Raw genomic sequence first — 21,509 nt, 5'->3', positions numbered from 1 at the left:
GAGAGAGAGAGAGAGAGAGAGAGAGAGAGAGAGAGAGAGAGAGAGAGAGACTATAGATTCTCAGTGGCATCGGAGAATATTGGAACGTTATTGGATGCATCCAGAATCATGGTAAATGTTTAGTTTTTGATGATCGTTTATTGTTAGCAGTTAGAAAGTGTTTGCATCTAATACATAAATTTAGCACTCAATGAGCGCTCGTGGTTATGGATGCACCCATTGAAACATGGACGAAGTCTATTAAATTGTAAATTTCCGTAAACATGACGGTAGCGTGAAATGTTTCGAAAAACATTTTAAAATTTTTAATTTTCAGGCATATTAAGTTGATAACGTTACCACTTATAACATTGTCATTTGTCATGGAAGCGTATACAGTTAAATAGATAATGACGATTTCGACCTTATTCTTTTTACAATAAAATTTTATTTTTAACAAAAATATGATAAATACATTTTAAAGAGGGAACTTTAAGCTTTTTATTCATTATTTAGACAGCATAAGATTTGGGGAGATTCTCAGAACGTAAGGACGTTCTTAGAACGTCTTTAGAAGAGGCCTTGAAGAGATTTATGCTGTTTAGGTTATATATCGATTCGTTTACTCTCATTCTTTGTTATACGTGCATTATATGATATTTTTTATAATACTATATTGTTACTCAAGATATTATGTGTGCAGATTCATGTGTTCTAATAAACTTTTCCTTATATTATATTTTTATGACATTTACTTACATTCATAGAATACAGCTGCGTCATTCTATGGCAAACGTCTAGGAGCTAGTAACTTAAATTTTTTTTCGTAAAAAAACGAAGAAACAGTAATTAATTATACATTCATCAAGAAAATTATCGTGCAAATGAATATACTATGTACATACATGTTAATACTCAGACCGTCATTTACATTTCACATATGACTTTAAAATCACACTGTAAAGCATAGTCATCGTGCACGAGTGCAATCGTGAACTCTGATTGACTGATTTTAGAATTTCATATCTCATTTCCTTGAGCAAAACGAGCGACTTTGCGCGATCGCTATTAAATTTCTCGAGTACATGGAATGCCTTTGATCATCAAAAGTGAATTTGCAGTCACGTGACCGACATATACGCAACGTTGTACCGCGCGATGTTAGACGCATGAGTTGCACGAAGTGGCGAGACTGATAGTGACAACGGTGAAGGTGCTACGTATCGCGAAAACACGATAGTTTGCAACGTTGATTTCTAACACGAACGGAACGCATTCATTAACAATAATGGAGGTAGGAATTCGCAGAATATCGCTAAGCAAGATATTCAAAAGTTGTACGACAATTTATTGTAACAATTTATCTTCCTGTTTTTTCAGATTGAGATCCGATCGGCGAAGTCCTCCAAGCTGATAGCTAACGTGAACGTGAGTAAAAAGTGTTGAAAGAATGATATTTTATTAATGCTAACATAACTATAAAACTAAAATATTTTATTGGAATTTGACTCAATTTGATGTATCTCTTTATTCTTAAAAGCAAGGCTTTCAAAAAACTGAATGAGAAATTGAGGACAATATTTCTTTTTAATGTGATGACATTCTTGTTACAGGTGAATTCAAACACTACTATAGAAGAGATCAAGACGCAATTGCATGAATTAAAAAAAGCACCTTATGTTTTAAGACAGAGTCTGAGATTGGATGCCAAGGGTAAAGCGTTGTCTGACTCTGAAACGGTGAAGTCTCTGTCACTGAAGACTGGTAGCAAGTTATATTTCAAGGATCTTGGCCCCCAAATTGGCTGGAAAACTGTATTCCTCATAGAATATGCAGGACCATTGATAGTATATCTATGGTTGTATCAGCGTCCATGGTTGTTTTACGGTGAAGTTAAGAGCAATAGCTATCACTATGTTGTCAAGTAAGTCATTCTACTCATTCTCTCAATTAATCTCTTGTCTTTTCTTTTAAAATATTGTATATTATCTAACAGGCGATTTTTTCAGCTTTGCAGCAGGTTGTTGGACAGTGCACTATGCAAAACGTCTCTATGAGACTCTGTTTGTCCACCGTTTCAGTCACGCAACAATGCCACTGCGTAATTTATTCAAAAATTGTTCATACTACTGGCTTTTTGCTGCATATGTGGCTTATCACGTGAATCATCCATTATACATGACTCCAAGTTCATGCCAGTTCTATATTGGAGCAGCCACATTCGTGCTGTGTGAACTGGGAAACTTATGCGTACATTTAGCTCTGAGGGACTTGAGACCACCAGGTACTACAGTCAGAAAAATTCCTATGCCGACCAATCCTTTCACTGCACTCTTCTCTCTTGTCTCTTGCCCCAATTACACATACGAGATAGGAAGTTGGGTCGGGTTCACTGTGATGACGTCGTGTCTTCCAGGTACGTTTGCATACGATAGAAATTCTACGCGATTTGCATACGATAGAAATTCAATATAACCTCGATCTTTGATATCGTGTAGATTTTCGACATAAATTGTCCGACTGCAAATATAAGAAAATGTTAATAAATTTTTTTTATATATTTTCAGCTGGTTTGTTCACGCTTGCTGGTGCATATCAAATGAGCGTGTGGGCGTTGGGAAAACACAAAGCATACAAGAAGGAGTTCCGGAATTATCCGAAAAATCGTAAAGCTATCATTCCATTTATTCTCTAAGTCGATGTATTTATGCCAATTTGTTTGGTGAGCAAACGCTAACAATTTCCTATTTCTATTTGGTTTTTGTTGATTATTTTTACTTATTAAATATTAATAAACATATATTGTAGAGGTTCGTAACATTCTCTTCGTCACAAGTATACAAATAATAATGATAATTGTTAAGTGATATTCGAATAATGGCGAAAGAAGCATGTACAGGGTATAAGTGAGATTTTATTCAGTGTGGTTTTTTAAAGTAAAATCTGTCTCTCTGTATTCTGTGTATGATAAAATAATACAGTAAGCATATACCTTCAAACTATTTCCATTATATATTAATGTCGCAATAAGATTTTATCATTAAAGCTATCTTAATACTTAATCCTTGAAAAAACGACTAAACATTATAAATCTGTTCAAAGCGACCTCTTCCTTGCTTTTGCTTCTTCGGCAGACAATTTGCTCAAAAGTCGTTTTATATCCTCTTTCAGCGCCAGAATAATCTGCTGATATTCCTGCATTTGTGCTGTATATTGCTCCCGCACCTTTTCGTAGCCGTGATACGCCTGCTGCATCGTTTCTCTCGCTTCCACGGATCGCGCGTCCTTCCGCGTCAAACCCAGCAGACTCTCCATCTGCGAGATGTATTCCCGCGCTTCTTTCAGCTGCTGCCTCAGAGAATTCAGTTCCACGATGAGCGTGCTGTTCTCTTCCGTCATCCTCTTCAGATCTTTACTGCCCGTAGACGTGTCCTTGGATACTTGCCGCTGGAAGGACGCGATGGTCCTTTCCAACAACTCCCGTTGTCTGATGAATTCGCATTGCGCGTCCATGTCCGCCTTACGACTACGCAGAAACTCATCGGCCGCGCTATACTTGTGATACAGACTTGTCACGGCCCTTTTCAGAGCGCTCGGCTCTTGGACGAGTCCGGCGGTGTCGAAGATGTCGGTGCGAATTCTTCGCACAAGCTTCTGACACCGTCTGCCTCTGTGTATCTCGCTGTTGACTTCCTGCCGCGCAGTCTGCAATTTCTCTTGCGTTTCGCGCAATTGCAACTTCAAGTTGGCGTTGGTCTCGTGATGACTTTCCAGTTCTCTCTCCATATCGTGGATCTTCTCCTTCAACTGCTGTATCTCCTGCTCCCGCGGTTCTATCTGATCCTTCAACTCCTGTATCTTGTGATTCAGCACGAATTTGTACTTCTCTAGTTCCTGATTCATCCGCAGCGTGTCGTATATCTGTTGCTCCTTGTCTTGAATCGTAGCGTCCCTCTCGTCGATCTCTTTCTTCATTTCCGCTATCTGCTTGTCCAGGTCCTGTATATTCTTGTGAAACTGTGCGTATTCGCCTTGCACGCGATTCACTTGCCTCTTCAGATCGTCCACGTCCTTCTGGCTGGCCATGAATCTGTTCCGCATCACGCCGGCTTCTCCTTTCAACTTCAAATTCATCTGCTTCTCCTCGTATAGAAGGTTCTCGTAGTTAGTTCGTATCTCAAGAATCTCGCGATCGGCGTCGTCCTCTATCTGTGTCATCAAGCGCTCGTGAACGCGCTCCTTGTGCGTCATTTCGTCGGTAGCTTCCTCCAGTTGCAGCTTCTTGTCGTGTACCAAAGTTTCATATTTTATCACAGTGTTCTGCAACTCTTCTGCGCTGCGTTTCCCAAGATCGACTAGTTGCTGCTCGTAATCTTGACGCATGTTGTTGGTGTGTTCTTCGAACGCCTGATACCTGTCGTATTCCGTGATCAACTTGGCCTCGTAATTATTCTCCATTCGTTGCATCGCTTGTTCGTGAGCGGTCTTCGTCTTCAGTATCTCCACGTTCATGTTGTTGATCTCATTCATGTGATCCTCTTGAAGCTTGTCGATCTTCTCTCGCAATTCCTTGATAGCCTCGCAGTATCCTTGATGAATATCGCGCAGCTTGTCGTTGTGCATCACGTCAATTTGCCGCAACTTGTATGCGTGCTCGGTTTCCAATTCCCTTATTCGCACCGTTAACCCTCTAATTGTACTTATCTTGTCCTCCAGATCCTCTTTGCCAATCAACACCTCATTCGTGTATGGTAGATCTCTGCCGATCTTCACGATCTTTCCTTCCGCGTAGGACAATTTCCACATACATAAACTACCGTCCTTCGCGACAGATATCAAGCAATTCTCGTTGTATGAGAGTGCGATCTGCAAGAAGTAAGAGAAATAAGGATTACGAATATCTGTAATATATAAGATGTTAAAAAAAGGGTTTAAGATTTACAGGGTGGATTTATTTATTGTACTGAGTAAATGATTCAATTAATAAATACAGAGAATATTTAGTAAAAGCCGAAAAACATTTGTAACTCTAAAAAGGTTGATTTTTCTGAATCTACGTTTAATAAACATTTTTTATTCAGTATAATGAATACTTTCTACTCTGTAAGTCTTGAGCCCTTTTTTAGTGAGCATATATCTTGATTAAGATGCATCAATACCTTCGTGATGTCGACGCTATGTAGGTGAAATTCTATCAAGTCTACCGGGCTTTGAAGCGGACTTCTCAGCGACAACATAATCCCACCAGGACAAGTTACGAACAATGAAAGGTCATCTTTTCCCATGATCATGTGACGCATTTCTTTCCCAGCTAATTTAAAATCCCGTATTACCTAATAGAAGACAAATTACGAGTTCATTCGCGCGACACAAAGAGAACACGAACGAAATGTTAAGAGATACCGTGTTGTCTTTGATCTCGCGTATGCGGTCGTCGTGTGCTACACAGTAAGTATACGACGCGTCCGAAGAGAGCGCGAAATCGTGCAAATTCAGGCCCTTCAAGATAACTTCCCCGGAGCGTGTGCCGGTCGCCATGTCCCATTCGTAAATCGCGCCCTCCGTTCCCATGCTCAACATCTTCATGTCCGTCTGCGACCACAGCAGGGCCTTCACCTTGCCCGTGTGGCCCTTCAGGACGAAGAGGTTGTGGAATCCGATAGTGGTGTACACCTGCACGATGTTGCCATTGACCGCGGCGAACATGTGGCCGCCGTGGCTAAAGCGAATGGTCCTGCAGCTCCTGATGGCGAACTCATGCATCGGCAGCAAGTCGTCGATCAGTATGGTCATGAAGCGCAGTTTGTCGCTGAAGCCGATCAAGCAGAACAGCCCCATCGGATGCATCGCGAGGCCGCATACCTCCTCCGCGTACTGCTTCAGCATGATCAGACTCTCGGTCTCAAAGTCATACAGTCGGACACTGCGATCGAACTCGCCGCAAGTCATGAAGACTGACTTCCAAGCGCACACCGAGAGATCACTGATGGAACCGTGATGCAAGGGCTGGCCCATGATACTCAGCTGCTGCGGCTCCGGGTCCATGTTCAGATCCGGGCCCCACAGTGCGATGTGGAACAGCTGGGACCAGCCTGCGGTAACGATCAAATGATCAAAGCTGACGTTCACATTGATCGTGTTGATCCTGTATAGATCCGGAGTATCTTCCTTCGACCACGCCTGCATAGGCATCACATAAATGTTTCTTTTCGTGTACTTATGCTTCCCCTCCTTCTCGAACAGGACTATAGTGCCCACGCCAAGGGCGTAAACGAACCCTCTCGGGAATGCGATCAAGCAGCGTACATGCTGCTCCCAGGCGTTGTCGCGAGGCTCCAGGGTCATCTGCGAGCTCTGATCCGCGGGCATTACGTACTCCTCGCGGATTTTCAGATTCATCGACACCGTCTCTGATATCTGATAAATGTTCTTCAGGTCGCCGTTCTCCAGATAAAGTATCCGGCCGTTTTTGGTGCCGACCAGTAGCCGATCCGCGTTCAACCATGTCATCGAGCAGATGAGGAGGTTCTCCGCCTTGGCGAAGCCGTACGAACGCCATACCGTCTCGGCGATGGTGAGAAACCTGAAAGTATATGATCCGCCGAAGGCCATCACCGCCGACTCGGCCGGATTGCAAGCTATCGTCTCAGCGATCGCCAACGGATTCTGCGGATTGGCCACCTTATATGTAGACTCCACCTTACCCTTCTCCCAATTGTAGAAGAGCATCGTTTGATCGGGCTCTCCTGTGATGGCAGCTAGATTTTTATTGTCGTGAGTGAATGCCATGCATGAGAATTTCGTTACTCCCGTGGCTTCGTAAGGTATGCCGAGTAACTTTTTGCGTTTCAGAGAGATAATGTCGTAAACGGAGATAGTAGGTTTCTCGCCAGTCTCGGATAAAGCAACATATTTTCTTTAAATAAAACACTTATATCGCATCAGTCTTATACTAATATACTTAGGTATACAAGGAAAACAAAAATAGATGCAAATTTTCTTTGTAAAACTACAATGTTCTAATTTGCCTAACTTGCTAACCCAATAATCTGCCTAATGATCCACTTACTTATTAGGAGAGACACAAATGATGTTTATTCGATACTTCTCCGGCAATCGAATCAATTTCTGATCGCGCTGAGCAAAATTATGAACTGCCAACACATTACCAACTGGATATAGAATCTCTGCATCCGTGATATAATGTGCATTGCCAATAATATCCGTTTGTAAACCGTAGAAAACTCGTGTTTGCAGAAACGCAGCCATTATCCTCGTCAAACTGACAAAATCTTACAGGAAATATCATACGTATCTAAAATAAACATTTCTTTTAATTGCGTTGCTTCTTATAATTTCCTTTTCTTCTTTCTTTCTCCAATGTATTCAGGTATTATTTCATAATCCATTCTATATTCATTTTGCTTATTCCATTTTGCAAGTGAATATGGCAAAAAGGGTTCTGACATCCTAATAAAATTGTTTGCATCTCCTGGGTAACGCATCGCACATTACATTCACATTACTTACCGCCAATTCTTCGTTAAGGAAAGTAGTGACTTGTAACGGCGACTTTGGAACTAATTTACTTTAGGCTCCTTATTTGCTTTCCCATTGGATGAATGCTGCCCTAATGTCTGTATCACACTAGCGACTGCATCTGCGTTCACGTTGCATCTTGACCAATTAGAAAGGAGTTGCTGATGGCGCGATTCGCGATTACCATTTTGGTTGGTAACGATGCGAAGCAAACGCAGACGCGATCGCTAGTGTGATACAGGCATAAGGTCTGTTTCTTATAGCTGCACTAAGCTGCATTGTCTGCACTTAAAATGAAATACATTTTTATTTGACACTTGGTGAGAGAGAGAAGAGAATAGAAAGTTTACATACATTCCGACAAGTGCAGTTATAAAGAACAGTTATAAAGATCTCTTGTGCAGCCTGAGTGCAGCGAAGTGTGGTTCGTCGATATGCGACAAGATGCTGCTTGGTTTGTAAAGATTTGAGCAATTTAGAGGAAACTCTCCGATCGTGTGTTCGCACCGAAAAGAATCCTCTTAAATTCGAGGTGCCACGATGGATCGCGAACTGGTAGAGAAGTTTATTGAGGTAACGGGTGAGTATCGCCGTTATAACAAAGAATAATTATTCAGGTTAAAAATCACGTTGAGTAAACGCAATACCTATTCCGTGAATGTAAACACACGCGGTCATTATATCCGAATAGAATATAATGCGTACCGTATTATAATATGATATGTATAATAACGATATATCAATAATAAAATAAAAACGATATATCACACAATAAAGATAATATATCAATATATTGTTTTGCCAAAATTGAAACTTATGAAAGATAAAAGCATTCAGTTTCACATGCAAACAATGTTTTCCTCAATAGTTTTATTTAGCTTTGTTCTGTAGCAAAAAATATTTATATCAAATTTTGATAATATTGATGACATTGAGATTGATATCTTGTTCTGAATAGTCACAGCTATTGAGAAATATTACTATTTTATTTCCATCAGGTGAGAGCGAGGCAACAGCACAGCAGTATCTATCGTTAGCTGATGGCAATGTAGAGATGGCAATTAGTTTAATGTTTGAAAGCGGCAGGCCATCAGAAAATGAAAATGTAAATCATGAACCACCAGTAAGAGCTCCTATTTTACCTACACAAGAGATATTAGTGCCATCAGAGCCAGTGTGTTCATTTCCAAGAATATCAAACAATGTGTTCGACAGATTTAGAGACTTTGCAGTAGAAACTCGTATGTACAGCATGATATATATTAACTTAGTATAAAGTACATTACATATGTCAAGTTATACAATTCTCAATGTTAATTTAATTGGTATAGAACGACAAGAGGAAGAAATGACTCGCAGAGTATCTGGCATGAAACATATCTGCCCAAGAAAATCAAAACGATTAGAAGATCTGTTCAGACCTCCATGCAATATTCTTTTTCTGGGTACATTCATGGAGGCTCGAGACCATGCTAAGACCCTGAACCGTTGGTTGCTTGTCAATGTCCAAAATCCACAGGAGTTCTCTTGCCAAGTGCTCAACAGAGATGTCTGGCCAAATCAACAGGTTCAAGAGATTGTGAAGGATCATTTTATTTTGTGGCAAGTATGTCATATCTCAAAATATGCTATCACCATATAATTCTTATTTCAGTTCAGTGAAATATAGTTATATTTTATATGTCAGTCTAAAGTAGTTTTAATAGTTTACAAATGCATAATTGTCTTTTTATCAGGTTTTGTCTAATACATCAGATGGAAGACGTTACATAGATTTTTACAATGTAGTGGAGTACCCTTACCTGGCAATTATAGATCCTAGAACAGGAGAATGTATGAGGACCTACAATAATATCACGGTGGACAGTTTAATCTCTGGATTAAATGATATGTTGAGCACACACGCATCTCCAGAAAGCGCTTCGCAGGATACATCCAGTTCTAAAGATTGGAACAATTTTCCTACATCGCCTCCAAAACGAAATATTCTAATTGATCAAATAAAGAACGTCAGTATTTAAATTTTATCACAAGTAATTTTGTAACTCTATAATTATTAATTCTTGTGTAATGTTTCGTTCCTCAGGATTGTGGATCCAGCAGTAAAATTTCCAGACTTTTGTCAGAAAACATCATAGATTCGGGTTTGTACTCTTCTCATTTACTAGAAATAATTATAGAAAATAGCAATTTATATCGATATATTAATTTGTTTGCTTATCTCATAAGATAAATTATATTTGCGTTATTAAATGCACAGAAAACGAAAATACGGCGTCTGGTAACGTTACAAGCTCAAGTGTTCCAAGCAGCAGCAGCAGTAGCAGCAGCAGCAGCAGCAGCAGCAGCAGCAGCAGTAGCAGTAGTAGTAGCAATAGTAGCGGTAACACTACCACAAATACCGTTATTAATAAAAAAAGGAGACTGGATGAATGCGAGATTGATAAATCTCAGCAGAAGGAGGAAAAAGTAAAGTCAAACACAGCTAAAGCTGGAACAAGTGAGTGTGATATCCCTACACACATTGTGTGTGTTCTCAAAGAAAACTCTATTGATATTCCCAAAGAAAACTCTATTTCTCGTTTTATCTCCAAAATTATTTTCTAATTCAGGTGATGAACCTTTCTTACGACTCTGCTTACGACTGCCAAATGGTACGAGGGAAACGATATCGATATGCGCGACAGAAACTATAGAGGTAAGCACTCAATTATCTTTTTGATGCTATAATATTAGAAAAATACATCGTTGCAATCTCGTTTTCAGGACTTCTTGGTTAAAATGGACGAAATGGGATTCCCACCAACGGAGCATACCTATTTAGTGCCGTATCCGAAAACAAACGTCGGCGCACTATCTCCAAACATCCGTCTGTTAGATACAATTTTATTCCCAGCGAATACAGTATTCATAACGAAGATATAGTAACATCCCGTGGAACGAACTGTGCTTCCACTATGATTTTTTAACTCAAGCGTAAATAGGTTTATAGAAATTCGGCACGCTGATGCATACTTAAAACTTCGGGAATTAAATTTATTTCTCAAACAATTAAGAAACAAATTTTGGAATTTTTCTCAGTTATATGTTTCTTCTATTTATTTAATGTGTTCCCCCAAATTTAAGACGCGCGATGTTACTTCAAGATCTACGATGAACAGTAAAGCACTGCCACTTTGGTGTTCATTTCGTGTAGAAACTTTGCTCGGTGATCTTTCTACTTTAGGATAAGGTCTTAACTGTGAAAGAAGTATAGTTACAACGTGGGTATTTATGAGAAATCGTTAGCTGCATATGCTGTGTATATCTATAATCATTATCGTTAATAATCTCATTACTATTTTATTCTTTTTTTTTTTTAATGTTTGGCCAATTTCATAAATACCGTCCATATCATTGTGTATGTATAGCAGTTTCGATATTTATTCCCTGCGAAAATATTTCGATATGACGCAAGTGACAAATCTGTATATTCTGGCAGATATTTCATAAAATTTTATTATGCAATAAATTTCGCGATTTTATTATGTAATGAAAGTGAAACATTTTACGGTATTCTACGTACGAAAGAAAACTTTGGCCAATGTGATTCAAGCGACAAGAACCAAGTAAAAGTTCATATTGCGGTATATTGTAGCTGTGAGATTAGTCAATGGTAACAATTCTATACATTGCCGATAGTACAAGATATTATGTCAATGTGCGATCTTCGTCGAGATTAATTAATCGGTTCAAACTTAAAACTGCCGGTATAATTAAGATAGATATAGATCGTGATATTTTACGAGTATTGATTGTAACTAATATCGACAGTATACCGGTGTTATCCAACGACTGCAGTAACGTCTCATGTGCACTATGCATCTGTATTTATACTTATTTTTCAGTGTATAATATTACATAATTACATACTGTACAATCTAGTAAGGAAAGGTATCTCTTCGAATTTACGTGTCTTATATTGTGTATCTATATATATATATATTAAACGGATATTAAATATAGAATTTAATTGAGTCATATTGATATTTCGCACCATCACTATACAAAATGCTCAAAATTACGATATAGCGCGTGTTTGTTGTAATAAAAAATCTTGTTTGTGTAACTAATGACAGGAATATCCAATATTTGTGCATATATGACAAGATGCGTGCATTACTCGGCAGATTTTAAAATTACAGACATGTTAGTTTTACTACATTGTATTTCTAATCACTCCTTTCAGTAATAGAGAATATAATAGTGAATATAATAATATAGAATATAATAGAGAATATGATAATATAAGGAAGGATATAGGATTCATATATTAAAATATTAAATCAGAATAACATCTTGATGTAGTATAAGGTTTTGTAAAAACAACTCGCCATGTGTGTTACATATATTATTGATTTATATATACACTTATATATATACAAATTAATTAAAAATGTCGCACTTTATATACACAGATATAACTTTAGTGACTTTGATTTTTAAGTATTAACATATTACATATACATACGGCACATTCAACACGCTGTTATTACAAGATTTAAAAATTGTATATCCTCAAATTGTGATAACCCTAAAATATAAATATCTGAAGAAGTTTGTGAAAATAGTTATAAATAAATTGGTATAGCGTGTCATGTGTGAAGTAATTTAGATCGTTCTTGATTTAAGTCACAGATATCTGGTCATAATTTGTATTCCGGAAGTGTCGTGGAGAGAGAGAGATTATTTGTTTATTTTATAACCTGTTAAATGAATGTTCTCAACCGCGGCAACACCAGGCAATTTGTGGCCCGATTAGATCTGCAGTAGCAACAAATGTTAACGCTTATTGACGTTAACTTCTGTCAATTTGATTTATATACAACCTGATGCGCAAAGCAGGATATTAGTGAGGCGGTTGTAGTACGAGAGAGGTCTGTGCACGCAAGGCGAAACCAGTCACGTCTTCTGTATGGTGAAATGAGAAAATAACAACAGAATATTAGATATGACATGAAGTACAACTCAAAAGTAATAGTGCTCTACATTATTAACGGTATTAAATAAACGGTGTTATGCTTTGCTAAAAATCAACATGAAGGATGACGATAAACTATGGGTAATGTATATGTCTCCCAATCCATGTGCATAAATATGAATGTTTACAAAATAAACTTATCAAATATCGAAAGAGATTAAAAAAGATTAAACGTCGAAAGAAATCGTTAGTATAAATATAAAAAATGCTGTTTAAAATGCGATTTTCGTGAATGTTATGTGATGTGTGTATACTGTATTTTTAAATAATGCATGCTAATGTTCTCTTATAAAATAAGGAAGATAATTTATGTGTTTTTATTCACATACATATCTTGGTACATCATATAACGATAATCCTCATTAAACAGATCTTGTACGGAGAATCAATACAATGGTATTTAATATCACTATACTGTCTACATTTTTCTTAAATTATATATGCTTCTAATAATAAACATACATTTTAAGAGACAATGCTCTGAATATTGTATATATACATATAGTGAATAGAGTTATATTAATTAATTGAAAATTGCTGTCCAAAAATATTAAATACTATTAATATTAATAAATAATAAGTTTCTTATATACTTTCATTCGCAATATTAGCAAATATATAGATAGAAATTTATATAGAGATTTCGTTAAATATTAAATATTAACGTGATATAAGCATTCGAAACGTAACACGTACGTATTAATTATTCTTTAGTGACTAGTTAAGAAAATATGGTTTTACAATCAACATTATATTTCAGTTCTAAAGTCCTCTCTGAAGCATTGGAATCTCTTTCTTGATCAATTGCTATATTGTCCATAAGTATATTCATAAGAAAATGCATGGTAATATATATGGTAACAATATGTTATAAAGCTTGCCTAAGATATATTTGAAAATAGATGTTAAAGCTTCATACTATATGGATTGGTATGAAAACTTATATAGTGTTGTATACATGGTGTGATAAGTAGCTGTTAGATTGCAAAGCATTTTCACTCGTTCTACCGTAACGACTCAAAAACATCAAACTATAGAAATTTATGCAAACATTTCTTCTTCCATACCGAGATGTTCCAGGAAAATACCCATCGGCGTGCGTTTCAATCCAATGCCCTCGATTTTGTTGGCAAGTTTGTTTTTTATATTTCTTAATCTCAGTGATGCATGCACAAAAGTCACTGAAAATATACAAACAGTATACTACAAAGATACAAAGAGCGCATAGTAATAAAATTGATTTCTATTAACTAAATGAGAAATTTTTAATGTTTAATCATCACTTACCACAAAATGGAAGCAATATTCCCAGAAAGAAAACAATGAGAGATCCCAAAGTATATGTTAGAAAACACCCAGCTAATATTATGAAAGTAACTCCAATCGCTGGATACTGTTTCTTGAAGTTGTATGCTGCGCTTCCTTCCATGGATACATAGATGAATACACCCAAGATAACCAACATAGCCAACATACCAACTAGCATTTTAACTGGATGAATCAATCTGTATGCATGTAAGAAATTCACATAAATAAGATAAATATATATATTGTCAACAAGTTTGTTCTTTATATTTCTTAATCTCAAGTGATACATGCGCAAAAGTCACTAAAAACATACAAACAGTATATACATACATTTATACATATATATATATTTTTTTCCTTTTTTAGAAAGCAGGATATACTATATAAGTATATAGTATATATTTATATCAAAATTGAAAAATAAATATCATTAATGAAGTAATTTTTAAAACACATTTTAGATTCTCTGAGATTTTGTGCATCTGCTGAAAATAATCTTATCAATTAAAAGTTTATCTTATCATTTTGAATAATAATAAAATTACAGATATGTGCTTGTTCCCCCAATGCCATATAAAATTAAATAAAATTGAATGTAACAATTGTTCTGACATCAAGAGGGTTTTTAAACCACGTCAGTTTACCGTAAAAGAGTATTTATACAAATGACACCTATAAAGCTGCAAAGGTCAGCAAACATACTCACCCGACGACGAGGAAGATGATGACAGACATGAACAAGTAATTGGTCTGATAGTAGAGGAGATTGTTGACCACGCGGTTGCCCCATTTCTCCAAGTCCTTCAGGTTCGGTAATTGAAAGCGAGCGGATCCTAGGAGGAAGTCGTCTAGACTGCGCAACGGTGGCAGCTCCAGATCGTTGCTCACCAATTTCGTCTTGTCCATTGTCGGGACGACAATTTATGCGCGCTATCGAGATACCGTTCGCCGTCTTCAAAGCGCGATCTTGCTTTAGCTAGTCGATCTCCCTGCACCTCCTCTCCACCTCTTCGTCTGTCAGTACGTTTTTTCGTCCGTCGACCGGTATGTATTTTTGGACGATGACGAGTCAGGCGCGAATGTTATGCGTGGCTGACGACGCGAGTTGGGAACGATTGATCGATTTGTACCCGAATTCGCGTATCAGTCGGATTGTGAGAGCGGTGCGAGTATCCCGAAGAAAGCGGTGCAACGTAGCGAATCAGCCGGCCGCCTGTCTCTGTGTTGCTCTCCCCGCCTAAATCTTGGCAGCAGGTTACCGCGGTATTAACGCAGCTGTTCCTCGTTCCTCATGGTTCCTTGACACTTTCCGGTAGGTGACATATCGATGATATCGCGCGACATCGAAAGAGGTCTCTGTCGTCGCACGGCGAGATGGCCGCGGGAATTTTAAATGCACACGAATAGCCGTTTCAAGCAATTCGTGTCTTTAATTTCTGACGATTTCTGTCGAATGTCTTTCTCCCCTCCCCTTTTTTTTATATTTCACGTGCTTGTTGTCACGCGAATTTAAATCAATTTTTATTGAACGGCGAGCTGATCTACCCTACCGCGTAAGTTTAAAACTTGTTCGTCAGCAGTTTCGCAAGAGTAGTTCACGTAAATTTGTTAATAATTATACGTCGAACAAGACTTCTTTTTTTTTGTTAATTTTTCTACATACACGCGCGCGCTTATTGTCTCGCGTGAATTTTCTTATATTTTTTTCAAACGGCGAGTTGATTTGCCCGGCCGTAATATTTAAAACGTGTTTGAAAGCCGTTTCAAGCAGTTCGCGTTGAATTACAGATAATTATATGTCGAAAAAGTTGCTTCCTTTGTTAATTTTTCAATATGCACACACGTGTTTATCGTCACGCAGGTTTCAATAAAATTTTCTATCAAGCGGTATGGTATGCATTGCCATGCCGTGATATTTCTCTAAAAACTGTTTTAAACAGTGTGTGTTCACGTTTAATTATTCATAATTACGCACCGAAAGAACTTTTTTTTAAATTTTTTTAATACTTTTATTTTTAGTTGAATTTTTATCGGACGGCGATTTTGTTTGACCTGCCGCGTTATTTAAAACGTGTCCCAAAGCCGTTTCAAGTAGTTTGCGTTGAATTATTCATGATTATACATCATGTAGAACTTTAAATAAATTTTTTAACGTGCTATCACACGTTCAATCGTATAATATATACTCGGTTGAAAACGCTAATGGTGTCGCGGACTAGAAAATGAAACGCATATAGTCGACTAGTTAGAAGAATAAAATCGATCGAACTTATTCGAAAATTCTCGTCATTGCCTCGTGTCACGTCCTTTAAAATTAATTTTAAATCCGTAATGGATTTGTTTCTTTGTATATGACGTAATCATTTTTCGTAGACCGCATCACCGTTCATCGAAGCACTGATATTAGTGCTAAGAAAAGCCTCCGCACGAATTGCACAAAAGCAACCCGGCAGGAGTTACTTTGTCTCTGAGAAAAGAAAAGAACAAGGCGAATGTGAGATAGATAAACATTGTGCAAAACTGACAAAGAAAACCGACTGACTGACTCCCAATAGAAGTTCAATCGCTGCTTTCCGATATTCTTTAACAATCGCGCGAATGACTTACATAAGAATGCTGCAGTACCGAGTACATTGGACACACTTCTCGTTCTTCAACTTCCAATTTTTGATAATTGTGCACCTCATCTTCTCGGTTATCCTTCAAACTTTTGTATACAGTCACTATTTAATAATCAGTTCGCTAGTTTAGTTGTTATACGTAACATATCTTGAATATTTCGCGACGTTATCAGAAAGATAACTGCCGATCAACTTTCTCTCATGTTCTGTTGGAACGTGTCGGATAGAAACTTACTGATTTATGTATTCTTTGTTCCCCCTTGCCAGCTATCTGTAGTTGCTTATACCAGTATGTTTGTTTTGTCTTTTTGCAAAGGTTAAATAAGACCGTTCTCTCTCGAAATAAATATTCGACTAATAAATCGTTATACTATGCGCGTGTTCGTATGTGTATATACACCGCTACATTAAATTTACTCGTATAGACTTTCTCTCAATTTCATAAAAAGTATTATTCAATATGTAAATATTCATTAAATACAGTCACAATTTGCGTTATATTCAAGGTAAGTAAATTTTAACTGTGTTAGAGGTGTACATTGCGCGTATATTTGATATATATATATATATATGATAATATCGTATAAGAAATTAAATATTAATAACACGCGATAATTTTTGCACCCTGTTGAGTAAGAGATCTCCTTGCTTCACCATTGCTTGGTATTGCCAATTTTTACTATCTGGCCGGTTGGTTTCGACTACACCCCCGACCCGATCAACCTTGCAATGCAATCTCCCCGCTGCTATAAAGCGCGACAATTCTCTGTAAAATGAATTTAATAATCAGTGTTGTAATTTTACACATTCTAAGAGTCAAAGTCTCTACAGAAAATAACGCAGCTCCAGAATATTTATTGACTAATTTTGCAAAGAAGCAGAACAAAGCAGAATACTTACTGATCAATATATTCTACTGTAACGCCAAATGCTTCAGCCATATACTGGAGGGTTAAAGACCGATAGGATTCCAATAGCTGCGTGTAGGCGAGTATACGCATCTCTCGTACGTAATATCGATAATGCGGAAACACCAAGTAATCTCGGCGCAGTAATCCTTCAACGTGCGCTGAAAAGATACCGCGACTTACGACATAGTTCCGTGAAAATAAATACGAGAAAGGACAAAAATTGCATCCGTTTATTTACCGAGATTCTTGAAAAAGTCCGCGTAATGGCAATTATACAATGAGAACAAGTAATCCTTGACATCTGAATTGCTATGAAGAACTTCTAGTATCTCGGATCCCTTGATAATCTTGTCTCTCAGCTCGTTACGCGGGAGACTTATCATACTCAAGTATACAGTGTACCTCACGAACGTGTTGTAATCCATTAGTTCGTAACTCGTGAATGTGCTGATTGTGTCCAAGAAAAAGTTTGCAGCTTCCTTGAAGTTGCGAACTGCTATGCAATATGTTCCCTGATAGACTTTCAGACGGTTTCGTCTGTCCCAATCGCCACCTTCCTCTATCAAGCTGCAAAATTTATATATTAAGGTTCCTGACCCCATTGTTGTGAAATCTTGGATTGATAATGATATTAAAAATAAGAAAGCACAAGATTCTTGTGTGCCATTTTCAAGTAAAGATATTTATATAAAAAAAACTTAAAACACTTAAGACCGCTTGAACATACTTGTAAAATGCTCCAAGAACTATCCTTTCCCCTAGACAGCCAATAAAACAGCTTTAAAATTAACACGACAAGATCATGAGGAAAGGTATATCAAAGGGAAAGCTTACATGCTATGTTAATTTTAAGACTATTTATTGACTGTCGAGGGAAAGGGATAGTCATATATAAACGGCAGGAAAGATTGCTTTAACCAACCTTTTGGCCTTTTCGATATTTCTGGTAATATGATCATGATCCAGATAGAACAATCCAATTCTGATATTATGAAATACAATATCTAGTCTGTGTCCTAAAGATACTGTCTTGTCGTAAGTTTTCCTAAATGCCGAGATTGCACCTTCTTTATCGCCTATTCGACATAGATATTCAGATTTCTTCAAATTGGCTTCGCGAACTTCCATCTCGCCTAAATTCTTTTCAGCATCCTCAATAGCATCGTCGAGTTTTTTCAACTGTTCTGTATTGTGTGCTTTCATTGTTGTAAGCAGTGCTTCATCTGTTGACCAGTCCAAGTCTTTACACACCTCCTCATAAAATGGAGCCATGTCTGTTAAATAAAAGCCGACAATTAATTATCAGCATTTTTTGCACTAAATGAATATTCTATCATATATGATTACAGAATAAGGTTAGAGTTATTGATAGAATAAGGTTAAGTGATGACAGATGACATATTTATTCGATGATGAAGATAAAAGTAGCGTAAAACTTATTTTTCTTTAAGTAACATCGATTATGCGCTTGTAAATAACGTTAAATTCTCGAAAAATAATATAACAAGCGGTGAGAGGAAAAAGATGCAATCTCACTATCGGCTTTAATGGCATCCAAGAGTTTCGTCTTAAGAAGATGATCATTCCTGTGCTCGGGAAGACTCAACAGGAATTTAGTTTGCGCCAATTCCAGATTCGGATTTTTCTCCAAGCCTTCCTCTTCCAAATTTTCCAACGGCATCGTGAACTTCGACACAATCAAAAATATATGAGGTGTATAATGAACCGACACTTTTTGTGCGTTCCCTGAAACATAGGTTATGGGAGGCCTTGATGCGAAGCACTTCATATTTTTCCCAATAGAGGCCATATTCTTCGCTTTAGTACGCCTATCCACTCCGATAGATGGAGCCACTAATCCTAATGCGAGTTCCGCGCCTATATAATTTTTAAATATGGCCAATTACCCGCCTTCTTTATGCAGTGCAAGTCGGCCGTGCTTATTTCGTGTTAGAAAAGTATTCCACGATTGCAGTATTTTTGAACTGTAAAGAAGATTCTCACGCAGCGAGAAACGTTCTCTTCAATGTTCTACCTTTCGTTAGACGCGGGTAAGATATTTTTCGAATAATTCCTGATTGAAACATTTCGGTATTCTAACCGTAAAATAAAGCGGCATTTGAAACGAGGCGCTCAATTGAAAAATGACGGAAAAGAAACGCAATATTTCAAAGAATCTCTTAAAGTGTATCCTTGATTTCGTAAATTTCACAAATCCTCGATTCTTTTCTATTTTCATTGATCAGGATCAATAAATTTTTGTTTCTCATTTCAGATATGCAACTAGCGAGAGGAGGAGAGAAGCCAAATGACTAACGCATTCCGCTTGTTTCAACGAATCAATTTATTTCCTTTGACACAAACTGCCACTGACTCTCAGGTAAGGTGAGCCCAGGGAAAGAGAAAAGTCTGTCTCCACAAGATTTGTTTAATATATTAAAATTTACATGAGGGATGTGTTTACGCGAGAGATGCGACTTCGTTCCTTTCCGTCGTGGAGCCGTTGTTTCAGCAGCTCGATCGGGTGACTTCGTGGTTCTATCTAAAAGTTACAATCTTTTCGAGCAACACTAATTTGAACCTCTTTTCAACACTTTGCGATTGCCTGTTTCGTTCTTGCCTAAATTTTATGTCTCTCTCTCTTTCTTTTTCTTCATGACGGATAAATTATTAGCGGAAGAATTATTAGCGGCGGGACACGCGGAACAACAACAGCAAAAGTTGACGCATAGAAAAAATGCAGAGGCTCTGGTTAATTAGCGATTCTTAACTGTGGTCTCGTGTATAGTCTCGTTTGCCAATTCTTTTCTTTTGTTGATCTCTCCTTTTTTCCTTTTCACTTGCAAAACAATCAGCGCGCATTACGAGAACGCGATTGAACAATCACATCTTACTTTCCTTCAACACGCATCGTACGTCCAGCATCTGAGAAGTCCTGCTATGCTTAGTGATCCTTTAATAATTGTGGGTAAACGCACAGTGACTTTGTCTTCTTAACTCGACTCGGTAATAGTCTAGAGAATTATTCGTTAAAACATCAGCCTCGTTGGCGGAAAACGACGGGCGAGGATGTCGGATCTTCTTCTCATTTTTGTTTTTTTCTTTTTCGCGCCTACATGCTGTGCATCGACTAGAGATTCTCGGCATTCGAAATGACAGCCCGCACACAGATATTCATTGAGAATCCATCGGGCATTCGCTGGACCTCCGAATATCCCGCAGCGTCACGCTGTAACGCATAATAAGTTGTAAAAAAATTAAACAGGGACGAACAAAAGATTTTGGATATTTGCGACGATCGCGCATATCTTCCCATCTCGTTGGTCGGGCATTTTGTTTCTCAGGTAAAGAACACCATGGCTTCGGATTTATATATCAGTAGTGTATTTGTAACAATTTATTTTCACATAAAGTGTCGTAGCATTGACATCATAGTACTGACGGACATCCAGATTTACAGAGTATTGCGGGATACTCGGGTGTATCCATTGAGCACCCAAATGAAACGTCCCCATCTCGCAAGAGATCTGCGTGCTCGGCTTACGCGAGGTCGGGCGGCAAGGAGCAGAAATTTCCTAAGTATCGTCGAGCATCCGTCACCCTTCCTTCCCGCGACACATTCGTAGGAGCGATGAATATTCGAGAAGTACATTCGTTAATTCGAATACAGAACACATCTCGATTAGCCCGAGCGATCACGATCCGACCGACCAGCGCGAACGACGACGGGCGACGGTGACGAGACAGGCGGATCGGCCGATCGTTCGGGCGCACACGTAGATACACTATTACGTTTAATTAGTAGGTAGAATAATAGAGGTTCGAAGCAATTAAAAAATATGTCGGAGGCCGGAGTGCCGGCCCAAGCTCTCTTACTCGCTCACTTACTCCTGGATTTTGTTTCTCTCTTTTTTGTTTTTTGCTTTGTTTATTCGACACGTTTAACAGCGAATCCACCTTTTATATATCTGTATAATATATAATATTTATACTTAATAGTAAAGTCCCTTATAGCGATCAATTTACAATCAGTTAATTTGATTAATCGAAGAGTCAATTAATTAGTTAGTGATGGCGGATCTCGCCGGTCTCAAACTTCCCCCCCTCTCTCTCTCTCTCTCTCTCTCTCTC

The 21,509-nt window shown here is 37.9% G+C and overlaps 5 protein-coding genes across 8 annotated transcripts in view; 2 read left to right on the top strand and 3 right to left on the bottom strand.

The window, feature by feature from the left end:
* The window catches only part of LOC116848788 (very-long-chain enoyl-CoA reductase), a 114,240-nt gene extending 111,262 nt beyond the window's left edge, over nucleotides 1-2,978 (top strand). Inside the window, exons 1-6 of one of the 3 annotated variants that reach the window (XM_032825268.1) lie at nucleotides 1-111; nucleotides 1,101-1,273; nucleotides 1,360-1,407; nucleotides 1,593-1,903; nucleotides 1,989-2,395; nucleotides 2,547-2,698. In XM_032825268.1, coding sequence (XP_032681159.1) covers nucleotides 1,268-1,273; nucleotides 1,360-1,407; nucleotides 1,593-1,903; nucleotides 1,989-2,395; nucleotides 2,547-2,674 — 900 coding nt within the window. In that variant the 5' untranslated portion in view covers nucleotides 1-111; nucleotides 1,101-1,267 and the 3' untranslated portion in view covers nucleotides 2,675-2,698. Of the gene's footprint in view, nucleotides 112-842; nucleotides 1,274-1,359; nucleotides 1,408-1,592; nucleotides 1,904-1,988; nucleotides 2,396-2,546 lie in introns of those variants that run through there. The other 2 variants (XM_032825269.1, XM_032825270.1) reach the window with 2 other exon arrangements.
* Nucleotides 2,874-7,569, bottom strand: LOC116848780 (cilia- and flagella-associated protein 57-like). The gene is made up of 5 exons (XM_032825251.1): nucleotides 7,510-7,569; nucleotides 7,049-7,294; nucleotides 5,383-6,895; nucleotides 5,139-5,312; nucleotides 2,874-4,845 (listed from the first exon to the last, which is right to left on the bottom strand). Exons 2-5 carry the CDS (start codon nucleotides 7,246-7,248, stop codon nucleotides 3,076-3,078), a joined length of 3,657 nt encoding a protein of 1,218 aa, XP_032681142.1. The 5' UTR covers nucleotides 7,249-7,294; nucleotides 7,510-7,569; the 3' UTR covers nucleotides 2,874-3,075.
* Nucleotides 7,570-7,772: 203 nt separating this feature from the next.
* LOC116848786 (UBX domain-containing protein 7) lies at nucleotides 7,773-11,525 on the top strand. The gene is made up of 8 exons (XM_032825266.1): nucleotides 7,773-8,098; nucleotides 8,517-8,759; nucleotides 8,850-9,124; nucleotides 9,255-9,527; nucleotides 9,605-9,662; nucleotides 9,779-10,018; nucleotides 10,131-10,216; nucleotides 10,285-11,525. Exons 1-8 carry the CDS (start codon nucleotides 8,059-8,061, stop codon nucleotides 10,441-10,443), a joined length of 1,374 nt encoding a protein of 457 aa, XP_032681157.1. The 5' UTR covers nucleotides 7,773-8,058; the 3' UTR covers nucleotides 10,444-11,525.
* LOC116848789 (PRA1 family protein 3) lies at nucleotides 9,498-16,710 on the bottom strand. Of its 2 annotated transcripts, none has more exons than XM_032825272.1 (5): nucleotides 16,454-16,710; nucleotides 14,553-16,313; nucleotides 13,826-14,043; nucleotides 13,606-13,719; nucleotides 9,498-9,682 (listed from the first exon to the last, which is right to left on the bottom strand). In XM_032825272.1, exons 2-5 carry the CDS (start codon nucleotides 14,750-14,752, stop codon nucleotides 9,651-9,653), a joined length of 564 nt encoding a protein of 187 aa, XP_032681163.1. In that variant the 5' UTR covers nucleotides 14,753-16,313; nucleotides 16,454-16,710; the 3' UTR covers nucleotides 9,498-9,650. The 2 variants fall into 2 exon arrangements, with proteins under 2 accessions (XP_032681163.1, XP_032681162.1); XM_032825271.1 differs by lacking the exon at nucleotides 9,498-9,682 and adding an exon at nucleotides 12,018-12,468 and having other exon boundaries at nucleotides 16,454-16,709.
* Nucleotides 16,711-16,993: 283 nt separating this feature from the next.
* On the bottom strand, nucleotides 16,994-19,159 carry LOC116848787 (26S proteasome non-ATPase regulatory subunit 6). The gene is made up of 5 exons (XM_032825267.1): nucleotides 18,915-19,159; nucleotides 18,301-18,652; nucleotides 17,617-17,945; nucleotides 17,368-17,536; nucleotides 16,994-17,233 (listed from the first exon to the last, which is right to left on the bottom strand). Exons 1-5 carry the CDS (start codon nucleotides 19,057-19,059, stop codon nucleotides 17,059-17,061), a joined length of 1,170 nt encoding a protein of 389 aa, XP_032681158.1. The 5' UTR covers nucleotides 19,060-19,159; the 3' UTR covers nucleotides 16,994-17,058.
* Nucleotides 19,160-21,509: the final 2,350 nt, after the last annotated feature.

This window comes from Odontomachus brunneus, unplaced genomic scaffold, assembly GCF_010583005.1.
Source record: "Odontomachus brunneus isolate Ranch 3 - 2012 unplaced genomic scaffold, Obru_v1 Obru_scaffold_100, whole genome shotgun sequence".
NCBI classification, from domain to species: domain Eukaryota; kingdom Metazoa; phylum Arthropoda; class Insecta; order Hymenoptera; family Formicidae; genus Odontomachus; species Odontomachus brunneus.
The sequence above is the reverse complement of the archived record's forward strand: the minus strand, read 5'-3'. Positions and strand labels throughout refer to the sequence as shown.